The 24432-nt window shown below is 41.7% G+C and overlaps 1 protein-coding gene across 3 annotated transcripts in view; it reads left to right on the top strand.

Moving 5' to 3' along the window:
• The window catches only part of PLA2G4A (phospholipase A2 group IVA), a 227098-nt gene that overhangs the window by 186631 nt on the left and 16035 nt on the right, over positions 1 to 24432 (top strand). For all 3 annotated transcript variants that reach the window (XM_040359755.1, XM_040359754.1, XM_040359753.1), the window contains 5 exons: positions 2618 to 2689; positions 6887 to 7129; positions 10686 to 10870; positions 19802 to 19997; positions 22619 to 22776. In XM_040359755.1, the coding sequence (XP_040215689.1) occupies positions 2618 to 2689; positions 6887 to 7129; positions 10686 to 10870; positions 19802 to 19997; positions 22619 to 22776 (854 nt within the window). The remainder of the gene's footprint in view (positions 1 to 2617; positions 2690 to 6886; positions 7130 to 10685; positions 10871 to 19801; positions 19998 to 22618; positions 22777 to 24432) is intronic.

Genomic DNA, 24432 nt, shown 5'->3' with positions numbered 1-24432 from the left:
CGGACATTGTTATTTTCAAAACCGATCCGGCCTTCTTGCCAAAGGTGGCTTCAAGATTTCATAGGAGCCAAGAAATCATCTTACCCACTTTTTGTTCTAATCCTGTGAGGGAACAGGAACGTTCATTCCATAATTTAGATGTTAGGAGGTGCATTCTCCAATACTTAGAATGCACTACACAATTTAGAAAGTCAGAGTCCCTTTTTGTATTATTTTCAGGATCTAAGAAAGGATCCAGGGCGTCCAGAAGGACTATAGCCAGATGGCTTAAATCGGCTATTGTTCAAGCTTATGAGTTAGGAGGGTCAGACCCCCCAGATGGGATCAGGGCACATTCCACTAGAGCGGCTGCAGCTTCACAGGCGGAATGGGCTGGTGCTTCTCCTGAGCAAATTTGTAAGGCTGCAACGTGGTCCAGCTTCAACACGTTTGTCAAGCACTACAGATTGGATCTGCTGTCAGCAAAGGACCAAGCCTTTGGTCGTAAAGTTCTGCAAGCAGTAGTCCCACCCTAAGGTAAGGTGCTCGCTTATCCTCTCTAAGGTGGCTGTCCTGAAAGACGATCCAGGGAAATATGGAGTTACTTACCGGTAACGTCCTTTTCCAGGAGTCTTTCAGGACAGCACCGGTACCCACCCAGGTACTGGACGTCTGAGGACTCATCACATAAGACCGTCAGGTAAGATTGTAATGTTTGTGTTGTATGACGTGTTCTTGTGTCTCCCCAGTTGGCCGGAGGTTCTCGTGATAAACTGAAGGGCCAGTGGGAGGATGAGGCTTAAATCTCTGATTGAAGGCGGTGTTTCCTGAGAGGGGAGGAGCCGGGATCTCTCTAAGGTGGCTGTCCTGAAAGACTCCTGGAAAAGGACGTTACCGGTAAGTAACTCCATATTTTTAGTAAAGCAAAACATCCTGGATGTAAGTGGAACACAGATTAAAGGGGTTGTAAAGCAAAACATTTTTTTTCATAATAAGAATCCTTTACCTGCAGACATTCCTCTTTTCACTTCCTCATTGTTCGTTTTTGCTCAGAAGTTGCTCTATTTCTTCTCTGTTCACTTCCTGCTTGTCTGATTTTACTGACCACCGTGATGGGAGGCTTTACTGCGGTGGTCAGTAACATGCTCACCCCCTCCTGGGAACTACATCTGTGTGGCAGGACGCTCTCTACGTGTTAGAGACGTCAAGGAGGTGTGAATTACTGGGCGTGCCGCAATGCATACTGGGAAATGTAGTTCTTACATGAACGAGCGCCGCAAACCAGGAAGTGAATGAGAGAACAGAAACTAGAATGCCGGAGGAGATATAGATGAAGGAATTTAATAGGTGTTTACTTGTTTTTTTTTTAACAGAATCATTACACTATTCTGTCTGTCTACCTTGCAGACATTAATTTTAGGCAAAACATTTTTTCCTTTAGTGACCCTTTAAGTGTAGGTATTGCACATAAATGTGTGACATTTTGGTCTTCAGGTTTCTTTAGTCATACACTAGAAACATATATAATTTGTTTAATGCCAATATTGACATTTTCATTTCCTATTGTATTCTAGAATTAGTCTCTGAAGTGTTCAACATAGTGACTTGCACAAAAGAAAACAGCCCCTTCAGTATACAGTTATTCAGATTTCCACTCTTTCCATGTCATAGGAAATTTCTCTCAATAAAAAAATTATATTCTGGTGGTATGGGCCTAAAGTAAACTTTTATTCTGTGATCACTTTAGTAAGTTTAAAGTGAACATAACTTTAAATTTGCATGTATTTTAACAGTGTTCAAGTAATGGCCGATTTACAGTAGTAATGTATATTTTTGGTTCGCTTGACTAATGGTTAAGTCTCACAGCTGGATTTCTTAAGAAATGTAAACTACAAACCAGTCTCTGTGTCCTGTCGACTACACCATTAATACAAATTACTTTTGTACCAGCCGCCATCCGTGGTAAAATAGAAGTCAGCAGTACTTCATGCTGAGGAATGTGAGATATTTTTCTGAACAACCCACTACTTTGTAAGATTCCAAGAAGGTTGGGTGGCTTTTACAAAGCAGAGAGGATAAGGGTGGGATGAAATTGATAGGAAGGTCCCATTTGGGCACCACAACCTAATGGCTTCACAAACTATAGTAGCATTTTACCAAAAACCTGCATCATTTTGCTAACAGATGTAAAAAAGAGAATAAGGATATGGATGATCAGCCAAGAGTTGAAGGGAAAAAGTAAAATGAACTTTTTCGCTAGTGAGGGACAATACCAAAATTTTCTTCCAGTAGAAGGGAACCAACGTTTTCTCATTCGATTTAAACGTGTGAACTTGAATAAAAGATGTTTCGATTATAAAATACCTGTCAGTGCAACTCGACACCTTGGATAAACATACCTAACATATAATATGGTCCATTGGATATTCCATCTTTCCTATAACAGCAAAAGCTGGCAGCCAGGTCCCTTCTTACTTCTGTAATCTACCAGCCTGATAATTGTCACATAGGACTACGGCTTTGTTTATCCACAAACTTCAATCGACTATAAAACCATTTTTGTGATATTCATAAATGATTTTCCATCTAGTAATATATAATTCATATAAAATTTATTTTTCTTTTGCATTGTTCCTAGAAAACATTAAACCAAAGCACATAGTGACCATGGACAATTCAGACAGCGATGATGAACAGCAAGAGCCAAAAGGTAAATATATGGATTTTCTTACAATAGTGGGCTTTACACTGTACAGGTTATTATATTCTCTGCTGTCTTCTTTTTTTGATATCATAATCAATTGCCTTACTGCACGACATGCCCTTACTTTAACAAGTTTAATGGAAAAGTGACATGTTCTAGTTGTTTATTTTTATTTTGTGGTGACATTAATATGACCAGTTTTGTGCTGGATTATGGAACATTTGCACAAGGTGATTATTTTCTCCCTTAATTGCCTCTCCCTCGTTTAATGCTTTCTTCAATGTGTAACTGATCCTTTGCTACATGCTGCATTGAATTTTGAGCTTCCAACCATGACAGAGAACGGGCCAGCCTGGACAATCTTTACAAGTGGCCCCGCTATCTAGGTAGTAATATCTTACTGGATCAGGGACAGGTGAATGGAAAGCTGGCCATACACAGTTTGTTTTTCCTTCAACCAGCAGCCAACAGATTCCTCTATCCACACAAGGTGGTAAAAGGAATCCCCCCTCGTATTGTATTCTGGTAGCGACAGCCACCACTGTCAGAATACACTGATCAGTGACTGCAGTTGCAGCTGATCATGCAGAAATTTTACGACTTACTCTAAATTGTCAGAGATTAAAAATGGTGTACCAAGTGGATGGTCTGTAAGGGAAAAAAAAGGGAGTACATCTGCTTTAGTGGTACACACACAGGTGCTAGTGACACGACAGACAGAATATTTTGATGCCTGTGTCAGACAGACTTAATAATAAATTGGCAAAAATCATCATGGCATAATTTAGTAATTTATTAAATGCAAGGACAGCATTGCAGTAAATACTGTCTGTAGTATGCACATTGTAAAATAAAATAAAATGTGCTCATAATTTGGTGTCGTTGAATTACCAAGTTTATTGTAATGTGATTTTTTACCAGAGCAATTTGCTGTACATAGAGAGCAGAATATACACAGCAATGCCGCCAACACCATAAATGGTAAACCCTTACTTATTAGTGGGTTGTTCTGATGCTGATTGGCACGTAGAGTCTGCAGAGATTATGGGCTCTTTTACACAGGTGGTCAGAGGGTAATCAAAACATATGGTTGAGCCGCGGTTCTACCTCCCCCTGACCACCCAGCTAAATACTACTTTTGTAGCCAGATGGGGCTTTTCACATGCCGTAGCCACAATGTCTTACTTCGTGGCCATTGCAATTTTAACCTAGCTTGCATAACTGCCCTTTAAGGTCGATGGAAGCAAGTCACAACCACCAGCCAAAAGCTTCACTCCAGTTTCAGTGTGGTAATTAGAAAAAAAAAAGACATTCAGGAGGTGGTAGGATCACATACAGAACACCTTGCAGACGCTGCTCTGCTGTCCTTTAGAAGAGCAATCCATGAACATGGTAAATAGTCATTGCCCCAAGGTTGATATTCATCTAGTGGGGTCTGTACATAGGTGTAGTGTTGATCATCATGCCAACAGCTAAGATGTATTCACAGGATATAATAGAAGGCCAGAAAGAAGCCTAACGAACTATGAGGAATGCCCAGATAATGTTATATTGTTGTGCTATCAAGGACCATATGGGTGGATGGAGTTAAAGAAAATAGATTTGTAGAGGAAGACCTACATATTTTTATTCATACTGGGGTTGATTTACTAAAACTGGAGAGTGCAAAATCTGGTGCAGCAAAAGAAAATGCAGCTCCAGGTGAGTGATGGAACCAGGGAAATTTCCTCCTCTCAGGGGTTCAAGCCTCGGCTCCCCAGTCATACAATTTGGATAAAAGAAATTAATTGCTGCACACCGAGGTAGTGATGAATCTCTTTATTGTAAAATTCACAACATGTATAACACCACAGGACAGGCAAACGGGTAGACGCGTTTTCACACAGTGACGCTGCGCTTATTCATTCTGCACAGAAACCAATCTGCTTCCAGTTTTTTGTCTAATCTTAATTAAACAATCTGAAGTTAAAGGTGATTGCATACCATGCACAGCTGCACCAGATTCTGCACTGTCTACTTTAAGTAAATCAACCCCCACTGCCTCATCTGTATGAATATGATTGCAGCAATCTCCTAATTCATACATATATACTGCAAATGCATTTTGAGTTTGCACTGTGTAATATACACTCTCTGTAGAAAAACGTAGTAGTCCTGTAAATGGCAATAGTCACACAAACCTAAAGAGTGATTTACATGCAGATTAGCAAGGATCCTGTGTATTAAAGTAGAACCCCTGGGCACAGAGATTTTTGTAAATTTTGATGTGTAAAGAAATATTGCCTCTTCTTAGTTGTAATAAACAGTCCAAAGTTTCTTATGCTGTGCCTTCAACAAAAAATCAACCTTTATCTGTGTCACCATTTGTCTTATAATGTGCATATCCAGACTGTATTACCTTTTTCACCTGGTGATCTGGCCAGTAAGTCTGTTATTTTTCAACTTCCTTTAACAGACCAAGCTGTCCAATTGCCAAAAGTGGCAATTAAGAGTGTTGAGACAAACCATTTACCACATTTTTGTAAAACCTTATGCCCCGCACACACGATCCGAATATCGAATGAAAACAGCCATCCGAGGAAGAGTCGTATGATTTTCAGATCGTGTGTACACTACTTTTAAGAGCCGATCACGACAGTCCATCTGATATTATTAGATCAGACCAGCACGAAAATTTTCCTCGTATAATACCAGATCGTACAAGTTTTGTTTAGTCAGTATAGTCATCTCCCGAAAATACAATACGAGTACATTACAACACATGACATCACTTGATTATTTTTTTTTTCTTTTCTGTCATACGAGAATTTTCATGACTTTATTACCCTATTCAATTTCTACTTGCTACTATTAAGTGAAAAAAGTCGTATAATCTGTCGTACAATATTCAGATTGTGTGTACGGGCCATTAGTGTCTAACTTCCCTTTCTTTTTCTTGGATAAATGCCAGTAGTGACATTGTTTTCACTTATGGAATTTATATTTTTGTAATGTTGTATTATTGCTTTCCCTGCCCCCAGTTACTTTTGCCAATCTTATACTCAGCTGATAGTAACTGAAATCTTATGGCATGATCCACAAACCTTAAAGTACAAACTCTCCACAGGACTCTGTGGAGAGTGCTTAGCCCATTTTGACAGGCAGCTGTCCTGCTTCATTGGTGACATCTCCCTGAATCAGGCCAGGTGAGTATAATGCGGGGAAAGCTATACTATAACTGTTACAGCACCCAGGGTGCCTTTACACTTTAAAGGTTAAATTCACTTTTCCAGAAAGAAGTCTGTTCAATAATTTTATAATCTTCCCTGTAGGCCATTTGGACCTCCCAAAGGCCAAGCTGAAAAACTCCCAGTTAGGAACCTCCCATGTCCTGGCTTGTTTCTAGGATGTGAAAACCATTTGTTTTCTCTCCTACAATACCGGGAGAGTGTGTTCAATGGTTTTCATGTCCTAGCAACACAACAGGACCTGGGGGTTGCTAACTGGGATTTTTTTTTATCCAGGTTTCTGGGGGGCACTAATAGCCTACAGGTATGACAATAACAAATTGCAATTCTGCACAGTTTTTAATATATGCTGAGACCTCTTGTCTGATTAGACTATTTTCTGGAAGGATTGAACTTGGCCTTTCAAGCTGGTTTAGGATGCATTCACACCTGAGCGTTTTGTTGCCTGAAGCGCGACGCTCAAATACGCTAGAGGGGAAAAAATACATTATACCCTATGGAGATGGTTCACATCTGCACGCCGATACGCCTGACGCCGAACGACTGAAGCTCAAACAAGTTCCGGACCCTTTTTTGTCGTGCGTATCGGGCGGATGGGGCGTATTTGAGCGTTTCCATTTCCCATAGAAAGTAATGGAAACGCTCGATTCAAGCGACTTGCGCGACAACGAGCGTTTGCTACGGGCGTTTCGTCGCTTTAATCAATAGAACTTTTCACCCAGGCAGAAGATTAAAAAATCTACCAACATAGCAACAAGTGATGAAAAGATGATCATTTTTCCTATTGGCTAAAATAAAAAAACGTCGAAGTACAAAAACGTCGAACGACGCTGTATGCAAACGCGCAAATAAGCATGAATATGCGCGACAAAACGCCGGGAAAGAACGACCGACGCTCAGGTGTGAATGCAGCCTTAGGGGTGGGAGTATTATACATTTTTGACTACTGATTTTTTACTTTGTCAATTTCGCTTAGGAAGTGAAAATGTTGAAGCTGAAGAAGAATATCGGAAAAACAACCAAGCCAGCTGGGTTCAACGCATGTTCATGGCTCTAATAAGTGACACTGCCCTATTCAACACGCGTGAAGGAAGAGCTGGAAAAGTGCATAACTTCATGCTTGGTTTGAACCTTAATGCGTCATATCCATTGTCTCCTTTAACACAGTTTTGTTCCCAAGAGTCTGTAGATGAGGATGCGTTGGATCTAGCAGTAACAGGTAAGTCTGCTTCCTTAATCAAAGTGTGTTCTAATTTATTAATGTATTTCCTTTAAGCTGTACTCTGGGATAAGCAAATATTGTCTAAATACAAGAGGCATGTGTATTCTTGATATATTTTATGTGCTTTGTGTATTTCTCCCAAATCTGTGCAGTAATCCAGCATGAAACTTTGCCTCTGTGCAGGAGTTTCCTGTAATAAAGACCAATCACTACTGCTCACTCTATTTGTGCAAGCTGACTGGTCTTATACAGTATCCCCTCACATTTTTGTAAATATTTTATTATATCATTTCGTGCGGCGACACTGAAGAAATTATACTTTGCTACAATGTAAAGTAGTGAGTGTACAGCTTATATAACCGTGTAAATTTGCTGTCCCCGCAAAATAATTCAACACACAGCTATTAATGTCTAAACCGCTGGCAACAAAAGTGAGTACACCCCTAAGTGAAAATGTCCAAATTTGGCCCAATAGGCATTTTCCCTCCCAGGGTCATGTGACTCGTTAGTGTTACCAGGTCTCAGGTGTGAATGTGTTAAATTTGGTGTTATCACTATCACTCTCTCATACTGGTCACTGGAAGTTCATCATGGCACCTCATGGTAAAGAACGCTCTGAGGATCTAAAAATTGTTGCTCTACATAAAGAATGCCCTAGGCTGTAAGAAGATTGCCAAGACCCTAAAACTGAGCTGCAGCATGGTGGCCAAGACTATACATCGGTTTAACAGGACAGGTTCCACTCGGAACAGGCCTCGCCATGGTCAACCAAAGAAGTCAAGTGCACATGCCCAGCATCATATCCAGAGGTTGTCTTTGCAAAATAATAAATAAATAAATAAATAAAAAAAATCTTCATGGCTGTTGTCCCAGAAGGAAGTCTCTTCACAAAAATTATGCACAAGAAAGCCCACAAACATTTTGCTGAAGACAAGCAGACTAAGGACATGGATTACTGGAACCATGTCCTGTGGTCTGATGAGACCAAGATAAAATTATTTGGTTCAGATGGTGTCAAGCGTGTGTGGCGGCAACCAGCTGAGGAGTACAAAGACAAGTGGGTCTTGACTGCAGTCAAGCTTAGTGGTGGGAGTGTCATGGTCTGGGGCTGCATGAGTGCTGCCGGGACTGGGGAGCTAAAGTTCATTGAGGGAACCATGAATGCCAACATGTATTGTGACATATTGAAGCAGAGCACGATCCCCTCCCTTTGGAGACTGGGCCGTAGTATTCCAACATAACGACCCCAAACACACCTCCAAGACGACCACTGCCTTGCTAAAGAAGCTGAGGGTAAAGGTGATGGCCTGGCAAAGCATGTCTCCACACCTAAACCCTATTGAGCATCTATGGGGCATCCTCAAACAGAAGGTGGAGGAGCGCAAGGCCTCTAACATCCACCATCTCCATGATGTCATCATGGAGGAGTGGAAGAGGACTCCAGTGGTAACCTGTGAAGCTCTGGTGAACTATATGCCCAAGAGCGTTAAGGCTGGTGGCCACACAAAATATTGACAATTTGGACATTTTCCCTTAGGGGTGTACTCACCTTTATTGCCACCGGTTTAGACATTAATGGCTGTGTAAAAAAAGAGAAGTCGCGCTAATTAAAATTAATATAAATATAGTGAAACACCAGTGACTGATGAAATGAAACAAATCAATGTATGGTGATAAGCACCATCAATAAAGTAAGTGCAAATTGTGAATATCTAACAAATGGCATAAATGTCTCTACAGTTAATATGGACAAATTGACAGTCCAGACAGGCCAAGAGGTTATAAAGCAGTCCACAGGTGTAGTGATGAAAGGAATCTTTAGGTAACAGTGATGACGACCACGCTGTGTTCAAAACAAACAGGAGACCTCCACCACAGATAATACTGACTCTTACCAGAATTCAGTAAATGATAAGCATAAAATCAAATCCAGCAGCAGCCCACAAGATTGACTTCAACCAGCGGTATCCATACATTAGTAATCACCATTAGAATCCAGGCTCCATAGATACAAAGGAAACACCAAGAGAGGAATATAGCGTAATACTGCGCTGATTTATTGTAACATAGAACAGCTGAATGCTTACTTACATTTCCAAAGGTAAAAATAGGCATCAAGCGGACATAAAATTTAAGTAGCAGGGTAAAAAAGACACAGCCGGCCGGACTGTGTATAGGCGTACGTCCGGATATCCGGATCCTTACACTTGGTAAACGCGGTAACGTCAGGGCGTCTCCTCCCTAATTAATGGCTGTGTGTTGAGTATTTTTAAGGGGACAGCAAATTCACACTGTTATACAAGCTGTACACTCACTACTTTACATTGTAGCAAAGTGTAGCAAATGCGGCTATCAGTGGTCCACAGAGGCAGAAACTGATTTCTCACATCTGAAAACCTTATTCACCACTACACCTGCACTGGTACATCCTAACCCAGAAGCCTTCTCTGAATGGAGACACCTTCTGGAGGGCACCACACATCCCATAACTGTCCTTACTGACCACAAAAATCTTGAATTTATTAAACTCGCAGAGGCTCAATGCAAAGCAGGCAACACGGACTTTATTTATTTTTTAGCGCACATTTGTGATTGGCTTATACAATAGCACAAAGGCACCCAACACTTTCAAAGCAACCTTTTTCTTCAGAGGTGCCTCAGGTAGATGTATAGAATAAATTATTAGTAAAAAAGTGCAATATATAGGATTAGTGCAAATACAGCATATGACATGATAGAAGAGAGTGTGTGTCTTAGATAAAAGTATTCGGCCAGCTTCTGTCAGACCGGCTGCCCTACACACAGGCCAACTGTTGGCTGGTTTCTTTTGAACTGGCTGATATCGCCCGATATTCGGCCCACGTGTATGTGCTCCCCCAGCATACCTGCAAATCTGGTCTATGCTTAATAGAGTCCATCCATGGCATTCTGCAGCAGCTGGTGTCTTTGGGGTGAACCTCAAGTTCCAATGACCTTTACTTTATGGCAGTGGTAAGCAACATTCATTTGTTCCTCTTTTGTACTTCTCTCCCTTGCGTGCCCTGGGTCTCTGCTCTACCCCTAAGGGCCCCCTCCTCATCTCTTTCTCTTGGGGTTCTCCGCTCCGAGCCACTGTCCCACCTTTTTCTAACACCGGATCAGTGGGTTGGACCCAGAGAAAAACCCACCAAAAACCAAAGACCTGGGAAAGTGTTTAATCTTGCGCTCCCTTCAGGGTCAGCACCTAACTGGCTATTTCCAACCCGCTTACATGCAGATATAGTTTGCCGTCTTGCTATGTCTAGGGAGGGCAGTCTAAAAGTATTAGTCTCCCCCTCTGAGTTAATGCAAGGGATATTGCTTGTGTAGTTGTAGCTCAATAGTATTGAAAACATTCCTATAATTTTCTGTTTTTCTGTCAGTAAAACCTGAATAAGGTTTTACAAATTAAACATGCATACACTACATGGATGGATGATCCTGAAGTGAAATATGAGATGTAAAGTTCACATTTATTAGGTGTGTAGTTTTCTATTTTACAGTATTAGTGAACAAATTTTGGATATAATTACAGACCCTGATGAATTTGAACAGATATATGAGCCACTGGATGTGAAAAGCAAGAAAATACATATTGTTGATAGTGGTTTGACCTTCAATCTACCATACCCTCTAATCCTAAGACCTCAACGGGGAGTGGATTTGATCATCTCCTTTGATTTTTCTGCCAGGCCAAGTGATTCAAGCCCCCCATTCAAGGTAAACAATATTATTATGACAATTAAATAAGCATAGTCTGCCTTTTTCCCTGTTCTAGTTTTATTCTTTGGTAGTAAGAAAATATTTCCAGTTCTTTTGACAACAAAGGACTCCCAGGGTTGGTTGCACCCATACCATTCTATTCATGGATTGAAAATGCTTAAAGGAGTTGTAAAGTAATTTTTTTTCCCTAAATAGCTTCATTTTACCTTGGTGCAGTCCTCCTTCACTTACCTCATCCTTTGATTTTGCTTTTAAATGTCCTTATTTCTTCTGAGAAATCCTCACTTCCTGTTCTTCTGTCTGTAGCTACACGCCGTAATGCAAGGCTTTCTCCCTGGTGTGGAGAAAGCCTCTTGAGGGGGCGAGCAGGCAAGTCTGGACACTCTCTATTTTGCAGATAGAGAAAGGAGCTGTGTGTTAGTGGCGTCCAGACACTCCTGCTCGCCCCCTCCCCCCTCAAGAGGCTTTCTCCACACCAGGAAGAAAGCCTCGCATTATGGTGTGTAGTTAGACAGAAGAACAGGAAGTGAGGATTTCTCAGAAGAAAAAGGGACATTTAAAAGCAAAATACAATGATCAGGTAAGTGAAGGAGGACTGCACTAAGGTAAAGGAAGCTGTAACTGACCTATGCATGCTGCCTGGACATCGATAACCATCATGCAGTGAGGACTACAAAGAACTGCATGGCTTGTTACAATTGGATTTACCACATTGTATTCTGAGCTCAAAGGGTTAATTATAGAAGGGAACTCTTTCACTGCTGAATGCTAATATTCCCTTTGCATAGCTAATGGTCTCTCCTTTGTGTAGTTACAGCCTCCTGTCAGGTGTATGCAGAGGGGATTATGTGTGAGTGGATAATTGTTTTAAAGGTTAATTGAATTCTATTGTCTGATCAAGTCATGTTAAATATAAGATTGTAGCCAAACGGTCTAGAGACTGAGTGGCTCAAGGGAATGTCATTATTTCAAAGCATGTGTATTGAAGCTCCCCCTGTGTGAGGGGGGGGCGGAGAGTGTCATTGTCCCTGTAAGTTTTTGTAACCACATATAAGCGAGGTGAAATGTGCCATTAAAACAGTCTTGTTTGACCCTTCAAACGCAGCCTCGTCTCGTTCTTGATGGGGGACCCTCTCTCTGGATCTTGGGGATGGAATGATACTGGTTTTACTTGCATATCGCACTTTGCCAGGGAAAAGGATGTCTCCAACGGCTGATACCCTCTCACTAGCCCGGGTAGCCATTACATTGGTTGGCAGCAGCGGGATGGTCCTTTTATCCAAAGAGCAAGTGCTGAATGGAGTTGCAGTATGCCAGGCTGAAAAGATCCACACTAAAAGATTTATTGGAGAGTCGTGGTAGGAGCGCCAGCAACAGACCACGGAGGGAGCTGATAGCTGACCTGCTGGAGCTGGACGAAATGGATGGATCCATGGAAGGAACTGAGCCCCTTGCACCGGTCAGCGAAGAAGATGTAATTACTAGGATTGTACAGCGGAGATTATCCTTGTATCCAGAAACATCCGTGGAACTAATCAACCAGCTGTTCCGGGAAGCAAGGGAAGAGATACAAACTAAGAGGGGACAAGAACTGGAACTGGTAAGAGCGAGACAGCCCATTACACATGCCGTTCCTACCCCCCCCACCTGCTGCTACAGGAAAGAAAATACCGTTCACTGCATTTAAAGCTTTTGTAGAAAGTGAGGAGGAAATCGATGGATATTTGGCGGATTTTGAGAGGCAGTGCTCACTACACCAGGTATCACCAGACCAATGGGTCACTATTTTGTCGGGGAAATTGTTGGGCAAAGCCAATGAAGCCTTTCGGGCTCTCGCTCCAGAGGATATTTTACAATATCAGCAAGTTAAAAAGGCGCTGCTAACCCGATATGCCGTAATGCCAGAAGCCTACCACCGGCGCTTCCGGGAGTCCAAGAAGAAGGCTGTGGACTCCCACATGGAATGGGCCAACCAGTTACAAAGGGTGGCATCCCTTTGGGTCCATGGGTGTAAGGCCAACACCGGGGAGGAAGTATTGCAGCTGTTCCTAATGGAACATTTCTTCCAAGACCTGGCCGCAGACATACAAGACTGGGTACGAGATCGCCGTCCCGCTAACTTAAACGAGGCGGCTCGGCTAGCAGATGAGTATGCGGAGACAAGGAAAGTAAGCCAGGGTACTACGCAGCTGGCTCAGAAGGTAGAACCGCGTACTCCAACCGTCACCCCACGCCCAGAGTTTTGGGCTCCAGTCCCACCACGTCCTCAGGGGCCTAACAACTACCCCCGGGATTCGTCTAGGGTGACGTGCCATCACTGCAGCGACACGGGACATATTGCTCGTTATTGCCCTTTGAGAGCTACAAATAACAACTGGAGATGCACAACACCCAACACAGAGGTCACTCCATCACGTCCCTCTGCGGCCCACTGCCTGGAGACCGAGGGGGGCCCTGAGGAATGTCTGGGAATTTGGTATGAGGCAGACCCAATACAAGCTGCCTCTCCGGATAACCGTCAGCATCACCGTCAGGAGGTACGGGTGAATGGACAAGTAGCACAAGGCCTAAGAGATTCCGGGACTACTATCACTCTGATTCAAAAACATCTGGTAAAGCCAGAGAACGTGTCCACTCGCACAGTCGCCGTCCGGGTCGCAGGGGGTGCTGTATTTCGCGTACCCACCGCCCGGGTGCACTTAGACTGGGGAGCCGGGACAGGAAAGACCACAGTTGGTATCATGGACAACCTACCTGCCGAGGTGGTGCTGGGCAACGACATTGGCCCTCTGACTTTGGCTTATTTACCTACACCTGCTGCTGCTTGTCCCGTGACCACCCGCGTTGCTGGAATCAACCCGCTTGCTGCTGAGAACCGGGTAAGACTACCTTCCCCGACATGTACTGTAGATCCGGCACAATATCACAGTCTAAAATGGGAATGGGACAAGTTGGCCAGTGAGAAATCGTAGATGCAACGACACTATGTCATGTATTATGAGATGTCCCGTGGCTTGAACATTGAAATGCACAAACAGGCGGAAATTGTCAAAAGATTAAATGGGATTTGCATCCAGGTGGTGCCTTATCTGTCCCAAGAGCATCAGCAACAGGTTTTGGGAGCCATTGAGAGAGCAAAGCAAGTGACTGTTCCAGAACTGAATTCCATTATTCACCTTCACCATCAGCTACCGACCTGGTAAGTCAATGGGAATGCCGACGGACTGTCCAGGCAAACTGAACTTTTACCCTAACAGCAGACCGGACATCCCCAAGTTGACCCAAAAAGGATCAATCCGGGTCTGCCGGAGTGTTCCACAAAAGGGGAGTAGTGTAACGGACCTATGCATGCTGCCTGGACATAGATAACCATCATGCAGTGAGGACTACAAAGAACTGCATGGCTTGTTACAATTGGATTTACCACATTGTATTCTGAGCTCAAAGGGTTAATTATAGAAGGGAACTCTTTCACTGCTGAATGCTAATATTCCATTTGCATAGCTAATGGACTCTCCTTTGTGTAGTTACAGCCTCCTGTCAGGTGTATGCGGAGGGGATTATGTGTGAGTGGATAATTGTTTTAAAGGTTAATTGAATTCTATTGTCTGATCAAGTCATGTTAAATATAAGATTGTAGCCAAACGGTCTAGAGACTGAGTGGCTCAAGGGAATGTCATTATTTCAAAGCATGTGTATTGAAGCTCCCCCTGTGTGAGGGGGGGGCGGAGAGTGTCATTGTCCCTGTAAGTTTTTGTAACCACATATAAGCGAGGTGAAATGTGCCATTAAAACAGTCTTGTTTGACCCTTCAAACGCAGCCTTGTCTCTCTCTCTCTGGATCTTGGGGATGGAATGATACCGGTTTTACTTGCATATCGCACTTTGCCAGGGAAAAGGACGTCTCCAACGGCTGATACCCTCTCACTAGCCCGGGTAGCCATTACAGAAGCTATTTAGGGGGGGGGGGGAATTCCTTTAAAATCTGTTTGTAATTTTGAACTGGTGTAGCTCCAGCCAAAAAATCTATTTTTAAGCTTTTCTGAAAACATAGAAGGGTTATCACCTCTGTAACATTTGTTTTGCTGTCTGTGTGCATCTGTTCAGAAGATTGCAATTCACTTTCTGTCCCAATGACAAATGATTTTTAGAAAATTTGGGTTTTTTAGTGAAACAAGGATTGGTGATAAAGCATCAGTGAACAGGAGACACCTCTTACAGAAGAGAATTTCCCTTCCTAGGGTTAGATTTCCTCTCGCTTCCTGTTGTCTCCTTCCGTTTGCAAGTAGGAGTCGTTTGTAAGTTGGATGTTTGAAAGTAGGGGCCTGCCGTATATACTCTGCAGAAATTTGGGCCCTAGGTGTTGGTGTTGCCACAACACTGTAAACCCTCACAGTTAGTCTTGGTGGGCGCTGGAACGCCCTGCTGTGTGAACTATTATATTAAAAATTGTAATTACATGCCATTGTTGAACAGTGGTAGAAAAATTGGGCCTTTGTTGCTGGTGCTGGTGCCTCAACGCTGTAAGTCCTCACAGTTACTCTTGGTGGGCGCAGGAATGCCCCTGTTGAACAGGGGCAGAAAAAATGGTGGTGCGGTGCCCAGAACCAAAAAATTTCTTGCACGCTATCAGCATGATCATTGAGGAAAAGGATAGTCACTCAGCATAACAGGATAGTCACTCAGCATCAGCATAGGCAGTCTTGAAGGGATCTGACATTTAAAAAAATGTTTTCACATTATTTGGATTAATTTGGCCAATTATGGCTCTCCATTTTTTGCAAGCTGTGATTGTCCAAGCATGCGGGTCATAGTACATGCTTGGCCAATCATCAGCCAGCAATGCACTGCGATGCCGCAGTGAATTATGAGCCGTGACACGCCACTCGAATTTGGCACACAAGGTCCGTAGAAGCAACTTCTTAGATTTGTTTTGAAAAATAGGAGATTATTCTTACTTTCTTGACAGTCCAAGCAAAGTCCCTTCACTAGGAATTAAGTGGACTAGGCTCTTCAGAACTCGGGTACACAATGTCCCCTAAAAACTTTCTGACCATAGCACACAACGGATGGCCTCAGCACTTAGTCTTCAGGATCTCTCTCACCAGTCTTTTCTCACAAATGTCCTTGGAAAATTGGTGGCCTCTTTCCAATATCCTTGTGACTCTTCCACCCTGTGATACCAAACTTGCTTCTCGGATGGCAGTCCCTCAGTCAGGTAGCCCACCTGAGGCATTGACACCCCACAGGTACATGGCAGGATGGCCTAAGTGGGCAAGCATTCCTCTTTAGGCTATGCTCTCCTCAGGAAAAAGACCTGGTCGCTTTCTGTCTCAGAGTATTTATACAGACTGCCAGTCACCATCTGAGCATTTACCCAGGGAATAGTCAGGGCTGTATGAATATTCAGCTGCTGATTAGGCTCCTCCTGCCCACCAACTTCCAGACCTCTTTGGGTCAGCCAGGGGGAAGCAGTCGATCCTGCAGCCACTGAAACACTGAACAGACCAAAACCATCTACCCCGCCATTTTTGTATCCATTATATTTTCGTATCGTTGTGACAACAGTTCAATGTAGATGGATAGAAGATTTTACATGATGGTGACAATAGCGGTCTGGGTCGATCGAACCTGCGGTCGAATATGTCTAACCTAACTCCTATTAGTTCAAGATTATTCGACATGGAGAAAAGATTTGACAATTTATAGAGATATGAATATGTGAAATTAGGTTATTGTGCAAAATCTATAAAACACACACTAATATTCTGATCAAAAAAATCTTATAAATCGTGCAAAGTAGAAAAGGTGAATGAATAAATCAAGATATATAAACGGACATAAAATAAAGTCCATAAGTGAAGTGGCAGTAAATACTGCTGAAGGAGAAGAATAGATGTCCACCAATCACAGAGAGGAGTGAGTAACTGCACCAAGAAATGTCAATCTGGTCTCCCAGAACTCTCACCTCACCGATTAATAAAGTCAGCAGTACAGTATTGGATATCTCCACCTGCATAAACCATTCCACACGCAAACTTCCTTGGTGTCTGTCTGTCTGGATAGCAAAAGCCTTAACCCGTCTCCTCTGTTAAAAACCTGTATGATCTCCGTGTCAGGGAACAAGAGGAACAAAAAGAGAGGGCCTCCAATGGTGTAGTATTTTAAACTTAAGGGAATGTTTATTGCGGTGTAAATACGCTTACGTCAAATAAATAAAACGAGTGCATATAAAAATTAATGAACAGTGGCGTCCTCTGCGCCGTCTCACATCACTCTGGGTGTACGGGCCCCAGATGAAGACGTGACTGTGTCAACGCGTAGGGATTGGTCGTGGGCAGACGTACACCCGGAGTGACGTGAGATGGCGCAGAGGACGCCACTGTTCATAAATTTTTATATGCACTTGTTTTATTTATTTGATGTAAGCGTATTTACACCGCAATAAACATTCCCTTAAGTTTAAAATCCTACACCATTGAGGGTCTTTTTTAGTTCCTCTTGTTACCTGACACGGACATCATACAGGTATTAACAGAGAAGACGGGTTGAGGCTTTAGCTATCCAGGAAGTTTGCATGTGGAATGGTTTATGCAGGTGGAGATATCCAATACCGTACTGCTGACTTTATTCATCGGTGAGGTGAGCGTTCTGGGAGACCAGATTGACGTTTCTTGGTGCAGTAACTCACTCCTCTCTGTGATTGGTGGATATCTATTCTTCTCCTTCAGCAGTATTTACTGCCACTTCACTTATGGACTTTATTTTATGTCTGTTTTTTATATCTTGATTTATTCATTCACCATTTCCACTTTGCACGATTTATAAGAATTTTTTGATCATAATATTAGTGTGTGTTTTATGGATTTTGCGCAATAACCTAATTTCACATATTTACTTTATTGTTTTGTAAACACTACGAGTTGTTGCTGCAATCTCATTACTCATCATTCTCTATAGAGATATGAAGATTCAACGAAGCAGCTAAAAACATACGATTGCCACGAGTGGACATTTATGGTCAATCGGGAGTAACTAAATCTTTTTCAGATGAAACCGTAATTCCGAAACAAAATATTTCAGTGTGCACATGTCTATTGTGTACTATTGTGATAGCTGTGATTGACTATAGCTATCACATGGTACAGGTCTATTGTGATAGGTCACAGTGATCACATGGTACAGGGCTAATCGCAGAGATCACTATAGTACACAAGGAATGGCTATGAATGAAAGCTATTGTGTTCACCTGGCATGTGATCACTGTGTTTCCCGGTACAACTGTGTGTGTGTATGTAATATCTTATAGTGTGTGTGTATGTGAATATATATATAATATAATCATTTATTTATTTTTCATACCGTCACCAGCCACTGCTACACAAATCATATGGTGACACTGTACTACTGCTCTGGTCGCAGTATGAAAAAAAAAATAGAAATGGGGGGAAAAAAATCTAAAACCTTTTTAAAAATATAACTTTTTAAAAAAGGGCTTGTTTAAGTGCTTGTTAAAAATATGGAAATGGTTTATTGTTCACAGCCTGGAAACAGGTAAGATTTGTTGGAAAACAGTAAAAAAAAAAAAAAAAGCTTTATTAGCATTGGCTCCCATGTTTGACAGCTTTGGCATGCCCAGGAACATCAGCAGTGGCTTGTAATAATTTTAACTTCTCAATAAGTGTTGACTGTTAACCTCCTGAGACCCACGCTATAGTCAAATGACGGCTACAGCACGGATCTCAAAATCGAACTGGACGTCAATTGACGTCCGCCCCTTTGGGCGCTCCAGAGCGCGCAGCCGGGAACTTCTGTGTTGGCCATGTCCCTTGGACACAGCCAATTACAGATCGACGCGAACGGCCAATCAGAGTGGCCGTTTGCGATGCGATCTGTGCGGCCAATGAGAGATGATCTCATATGTTTCTGTCATTGCCGGCTCACACAGAGAGAGCGTCCTGTCTCTGGAGAGGAGACCGATCTGTGTCTCTTGTACATAGAGACACAGATCGGTCACCCCCCCCCCCCCACCTACAGTTAGAACACTATATAGGGAACATATTTAACCCCTTCCTCACCCCCTAGTGTTAACACCTTCAATGCCAGTCACATTTATACAGTAATTAGTGAATATTTATAGCACTGATCGCAGGATAAATGTGAATGGCGCCAAAAATGTGTCAAAAGTGTCCGATGTGTCCACCATAACGTCGCAGTCCCAATAAAAATCGCAGATCGCCGCCATTTCTAGTAAAAAAAAAATAATAAAAAATAATAATTCTGTCCCCTATTTTGTAGGCGCTATAACTTTTGCGCTTATTGCGATTTTTTTTTTTTACCAAAAATATGTAGAAGAATACGTATCGGCCTAAATTGGGCTATTTATTATAGCAACAAGTAAAAAATATTGTATTTTTTTTCAAAATTGTCGCACTTTTTGGTTTATAGCGCAAAAAATAAAAACCGCACAGGCGATCAAATACCACCAAAAGAAAGCTCTACTTGTGGGGAAAAAAGGACGTCAATTTTGTTTGAAAGCCACGTCGCACGACCGCGCAATTGTCAGTTAAAACGACCCAGTGCCGGAAGCTGAAATTTCACCTGGGCAGGAGGGGGGTATATGTGCCCAGTAAGCAAGTGGTTAAACATAATGGATACCTCCATAAGCACAAACTGGGTGTTTTTTTTAATGTTCTTTTTTTCGTGGAATTTTTTTTTCTTTCTTTTTTTTTATTGCAGTAATGATATGTGGTAAATTTAGATAAAACTAGCACTTAGCATAGTTGTGTAAATATTGTACTTCTTTAAATAACCACATTCCTGCGTAATAGTGATGTTCACATGTCTTAAAGCATCTGATAATCTTTATTATAAAAATATTTCTTTTAAAAGAATTTTAAACATCTTAAAACTTTACTTCTGCTCAAGGAACTACTACTTGCAGAGAAGTGGGCACGCATGAATAAGCTACCATTTCCAAAGATAGACCCGCATGTCTTTGATAGAGAAGGTTTGAAGGAATGTTACATATTTCGACCAAAGAACCCGTCAATAGAAAAAGACTGTCCAACAGTGATTCATTTTGTTTTGGCTAACATTGAATTTAGAAAGTTCAAAGCTCCAGGTACGTGCAATGAATGAATGCTTTTGTTTTAATAAAGCTGTAAAATAACATAAATCATTTATATTGATAAAATATTTTAGCAATCAAATTACAATTATATAAAGTGAACAACCAGTACAGTGCCCTAAGGCCTAATTCACACCTATGCTGTTTTGGTGCTTTCTGCATTTTGCAGATTTGCACTACAGTCCATTTAACATGGTTTCCTATGGAACACGTTCTGTAGTGCAAATCTGCAAAATGCAAAGAGCACTAAAAATGCATAGGTGTGAATCAGGCCTAAGAGAATTATAAACAAAGGAGAGAAGGATATGGGAATCCCACCTATTTATCAAATATGTAGTACTCACCGATATTGTCGGGGGGTGCAATCAAAAATATAATGTACCAAGAGAGAAAAAAACAAAAAAACAAAAATGACTGCTGCACACCCTTAAGAGTTATTACTACGTTTTATTAAATATCAGAAAATAGAGCATAAAAGGCATTAAAAACACACAGGTAATCAATAATGGTATAGTACCCTAGAAGTGACCTAAGAGAATTGTTCAAATGAAACTATAAATTAATTTGCTGCCAACATCTAGGGATGAGCTCGATGTTCGCCCAACAGCGCATATTATAGGGCGTTGGTGGCAAATTTGAGTGCCGCGGAATGCCCCATAATGCACTGTGAGATCGCAGTGCTTTGATGTCTTATGATTGGCCAAAGCATGCACCTGACCTGCATGCTTTGGCCAATCACAGCGTGCTCTGCTGTGCCTTTGGTCAATCATGGCTCAGGGGGACTATATGGCGACATTATGGCGGACACTTTTAAAACATTGTTGGGACCATTGGCATTTTTATAGCGATCAGTGCTATAAAAATGCATTGATTACTGTAAAAATGTCACTGGCAGGGAAGGGGTTAACACTAGGGGGCGATCAAGGGGTTAAAAATGTTCCCTCATTGTGTTCTAACTGAAGGGGGGGTGGGACTGACTAGGAGAAATGACAGATCGCTGTTCATACATTGTATGAACAGACGATCAGTCATTTCTCCCCCTGAAAGGACTGGGAGCTGTGTGTTTACACGCACAGCTCCCGGTTCTCGCTCTGTAATGAGGGATCGCGGTGCCCGGTGGTGATCGCGCTTACCAGGCACTCGCATCGGCACCAGGGGCGAACAGGCGGCGCAATGCAAAATCACGTAATATTACGTGATTTTGTGCAGCCAAACCGACCTGCCGCCGTAAAATTGCGGTGGGGCGGTCGGCAAGCCGTTAAAGGAATGTTTCATTTTTTTGTTTCACTTTTTAAGTATTATTAAAATCGCTGCTCCTGAAAAAAACAGTAGTTTAAAAAAAAAATTGCCATGGTACATGTACCCTGGTCCCCATACACTTTTTTATGGCAATAACTTGCATATAAGCCGTTAAAATTGGCACTTTTGATTTTTCGTGTCCCATAGACTTTAACGGTGTTCCCATGTTTGTACAAATGTTTTGTCTGTTCGCATGTTCTGGTGCGAACCGAATCAGGGGGTGTTCAGCTCATCCCTACTAACATCAATAGCGCTTCTCATAACACCATACAGTGACCATTCAAGAAATGTAGTGCAAATTTCTGATAGAATTGTTAAATCACAAGTCCATAATGATAAACATAAAAGTCCATCACATTATCACAAAGTGAAATCTTTTGTGCTCTTTTTATTCCTGCTGAGACTCCCACCGCTCAGTGCAGTCTATGTGCTCACCTTCATAAGTGGACCTTAACATGTATGAAGGTCATATGCACTTGTATCATCCAATTTCAGATGGAATCCCGCTCCTCCTCCCCTTGACTTTTCCTTTTTCACACGAACACTTATGGGTACATGCAAAAAATAAAAAATATATAGTGCTCTCTGTGCACAAGATGCTGATTGGTGATTTTATCATAAACACACTCGGTTCATTCATTGTAAACGGTCAGTCCTCATGTGTCCAAACTCATTCAGTCATGAAGATTGTGCAAATTAACCGCTCACTTACCAACATGGGCCCCAATATACAAATCAAGGTCATAAGGACATATATTAATCCATCCAGCGTTCTCGCCTCCTCCCTTGGGACTACATCACTGCGGATGTGTTCACAGCGTCTCCCCACAGGGATGTAGTCCCAAGGGAGGGGGCAAGCACGCTGACTAACCCCCAGCCAGAACGGCTTGGATGATGGGGGCAAGCTTACTGAGGAACGGGAAGTGAGAAATTCAGACAAAGCAAACAAAGAAAAAAAAACATTTAGAAGGGAAATCGAAGGAAACGGTAAGTGAATCAACAATGCACTAGCTTAAAGGAACCTATTTAGAAAATAAAAAACTAACCTTTACAACCCCTTTAACCTAGCATAATAAATCGATAAGTATACCTATAGATAAATAGTGAAACGTTCATTAGTGTTATATGTAACACAATAACAAAGTCTGTCAAAGTTGATAATCTACCAAAAAGAGTGACCTATAATAATACTTTTTATGGACAACATAATGTTTATACTACATTAGCCATGGTACAACTTTCAGATTCAGTTTTTTTAATAAAACCAATATTCATACATTTTTTTACTGATGTGATAAACTGTTGTTATTTTTTAGGTGTTCCCAGAGAGACTACAGAAGAAAAAGATTTTGCAGACTTTGACATTTTTGATGATCCTGAAAGTCCATTTTCAACATTTAATTTTCGGTATCCAAATGAAGCATTCAAAAGAATGCATGACCTCATGGAGTTCAACACACTCAACAACATACATGTATGTACCTTATTCTTGGGTTGTAGAGAAGCTATATATTTAGTGCAATAAAGGCTATAGAATTGAAAGCTTCACAAAATACAATATAATATATTTTAATTTTATTATGCCTTTTTATTTTTTATTTTAAATTAAACCATTTATTTAAAAGCAAAATGCTATGCAGACAGTTAAACACATTAATGAAATCTATACATGAGCGTTGTTTTACCTGTGAAAGGATTTGGTGTTTTGATCAGTTGAATTCTGAAATGTACTCAATCCAGCTAGACCGCACAACCAGCCTTGAGACCTGGCCTTTCTTCACTGCAGTGAAGTAATGCAATCAGGACATGACCCTGTCCCCAGCCTGTGAATGGACAGTGAAGGATGAGCAGCAGACTGCTGGATTTATCTCGCTGTCATCCTCTTCTCTTCCCCTGTAAGCATTATTTGTTGGCACATAACTGATTGATTGGTTTCTTGTGTTGCTTCTTCATCTCCCAATTTAGATTTTTAATCTGTTAGGAGTTAGTGTTACTAAACCCAGGACGCTGTATTCACTATATCTGGTCCCCCACAGTACACAGACCATAAAAATGCAATTATTTTAGTAAATGTAAACTGATAAATACCTTTTCTCATCAACAGTATATAGCAGTCTTGTGACTTTTATCAGTGTCTGGTTAAAGCTTGTAGGAGGAGTTTTCATTCTACTCTGACTGTCTTATGAGGCTGCCTCTGTCTGAAAAGTGCTGATTCGATGCATCCTCCCAAAAATAAAAACTCTCTAGCAATACTCACCAAGCTGAGCATGTGCAGAGTGACTCCAAAGGCTCTGTTCTATCAGGAGATGCATTGGGGACAGTGACGAATGGGAGAATTAGAGAAGACAGGATCAAACAGCCTTTTTACACAATATAGAGGATTAGCCAACCCCTTAGGTTCCACAGTGAGTATAACAAACATGCTTTACTGCATTTACAGACTGATTTTATGGTTGTGGGTTTAGTAACACTTTAACCACTTGCCGACCAGCCCCTGTGATTATACTGCAGCAGGTTGGCACTTTTTTCCGCAAGCCGTCGTAGCTTTACGTCTACCCTTTAATTGGGGATAGCAGGCACGCGCGCTGCACTGCGGGGGACCGATGCACGTGGCCAGCCAGAACAGGGACGTGTGTGTGTGTGTAAAAACACACACATCCCTGTTCTGTGAGGAGAGACAGATCGTGTGTGCCTACTAGCTAAGAACAACGATCTGTCATTTCATCTAGTCACTCCCATCCACCTACAGTTAGAACACATACGAGGGAACACGGTTAACCCCTTGATCGCCCCCTAGTGTTAACCTCTTCCCTGCCATGTATAATTGTCAATAGTCCCAAAAATGTGTCAAAAGTGTCCGATCTGTCCGCCATAATGTCGTAGTTCCAATAAAAAGCAGATCACCGCCATTACTAGTAAAAAATATATATATAATAATAAAAATGCCATAAATCTTTCCCATAGTTTGTAGACGCTATCAATTTGTGCAAAGCAATCAATATACGCTTATTGCGATTTTCATTACCAAAAATATGTAGCAGAATACATATCGGCCTAAACTGAAGAAAGACTTTGCTTTTTTTTGGGTGGGGGGATATTTATTATAGCAAAAGTTGCTATATATATATAT

This window comes from Rana temporaria, chromosome 7 (genome assembly GCF_905171775.1).
Source record: "Rana temporaria chromosome 7, aRanTem1.1, whole genome shotgun sequence".
In the NCBI taxonomy this organism is placed as follows: Eukaryota; Metazoa; Chordata; class Amphibia; order Anura; family Ranidae; genus Rana; species Rana temporaria.
The sequence above is the reverse complement of the archived record's forward strand: the minus strand, read 5'-3'. Positions and strand labels throughout refer to the sequence as shown.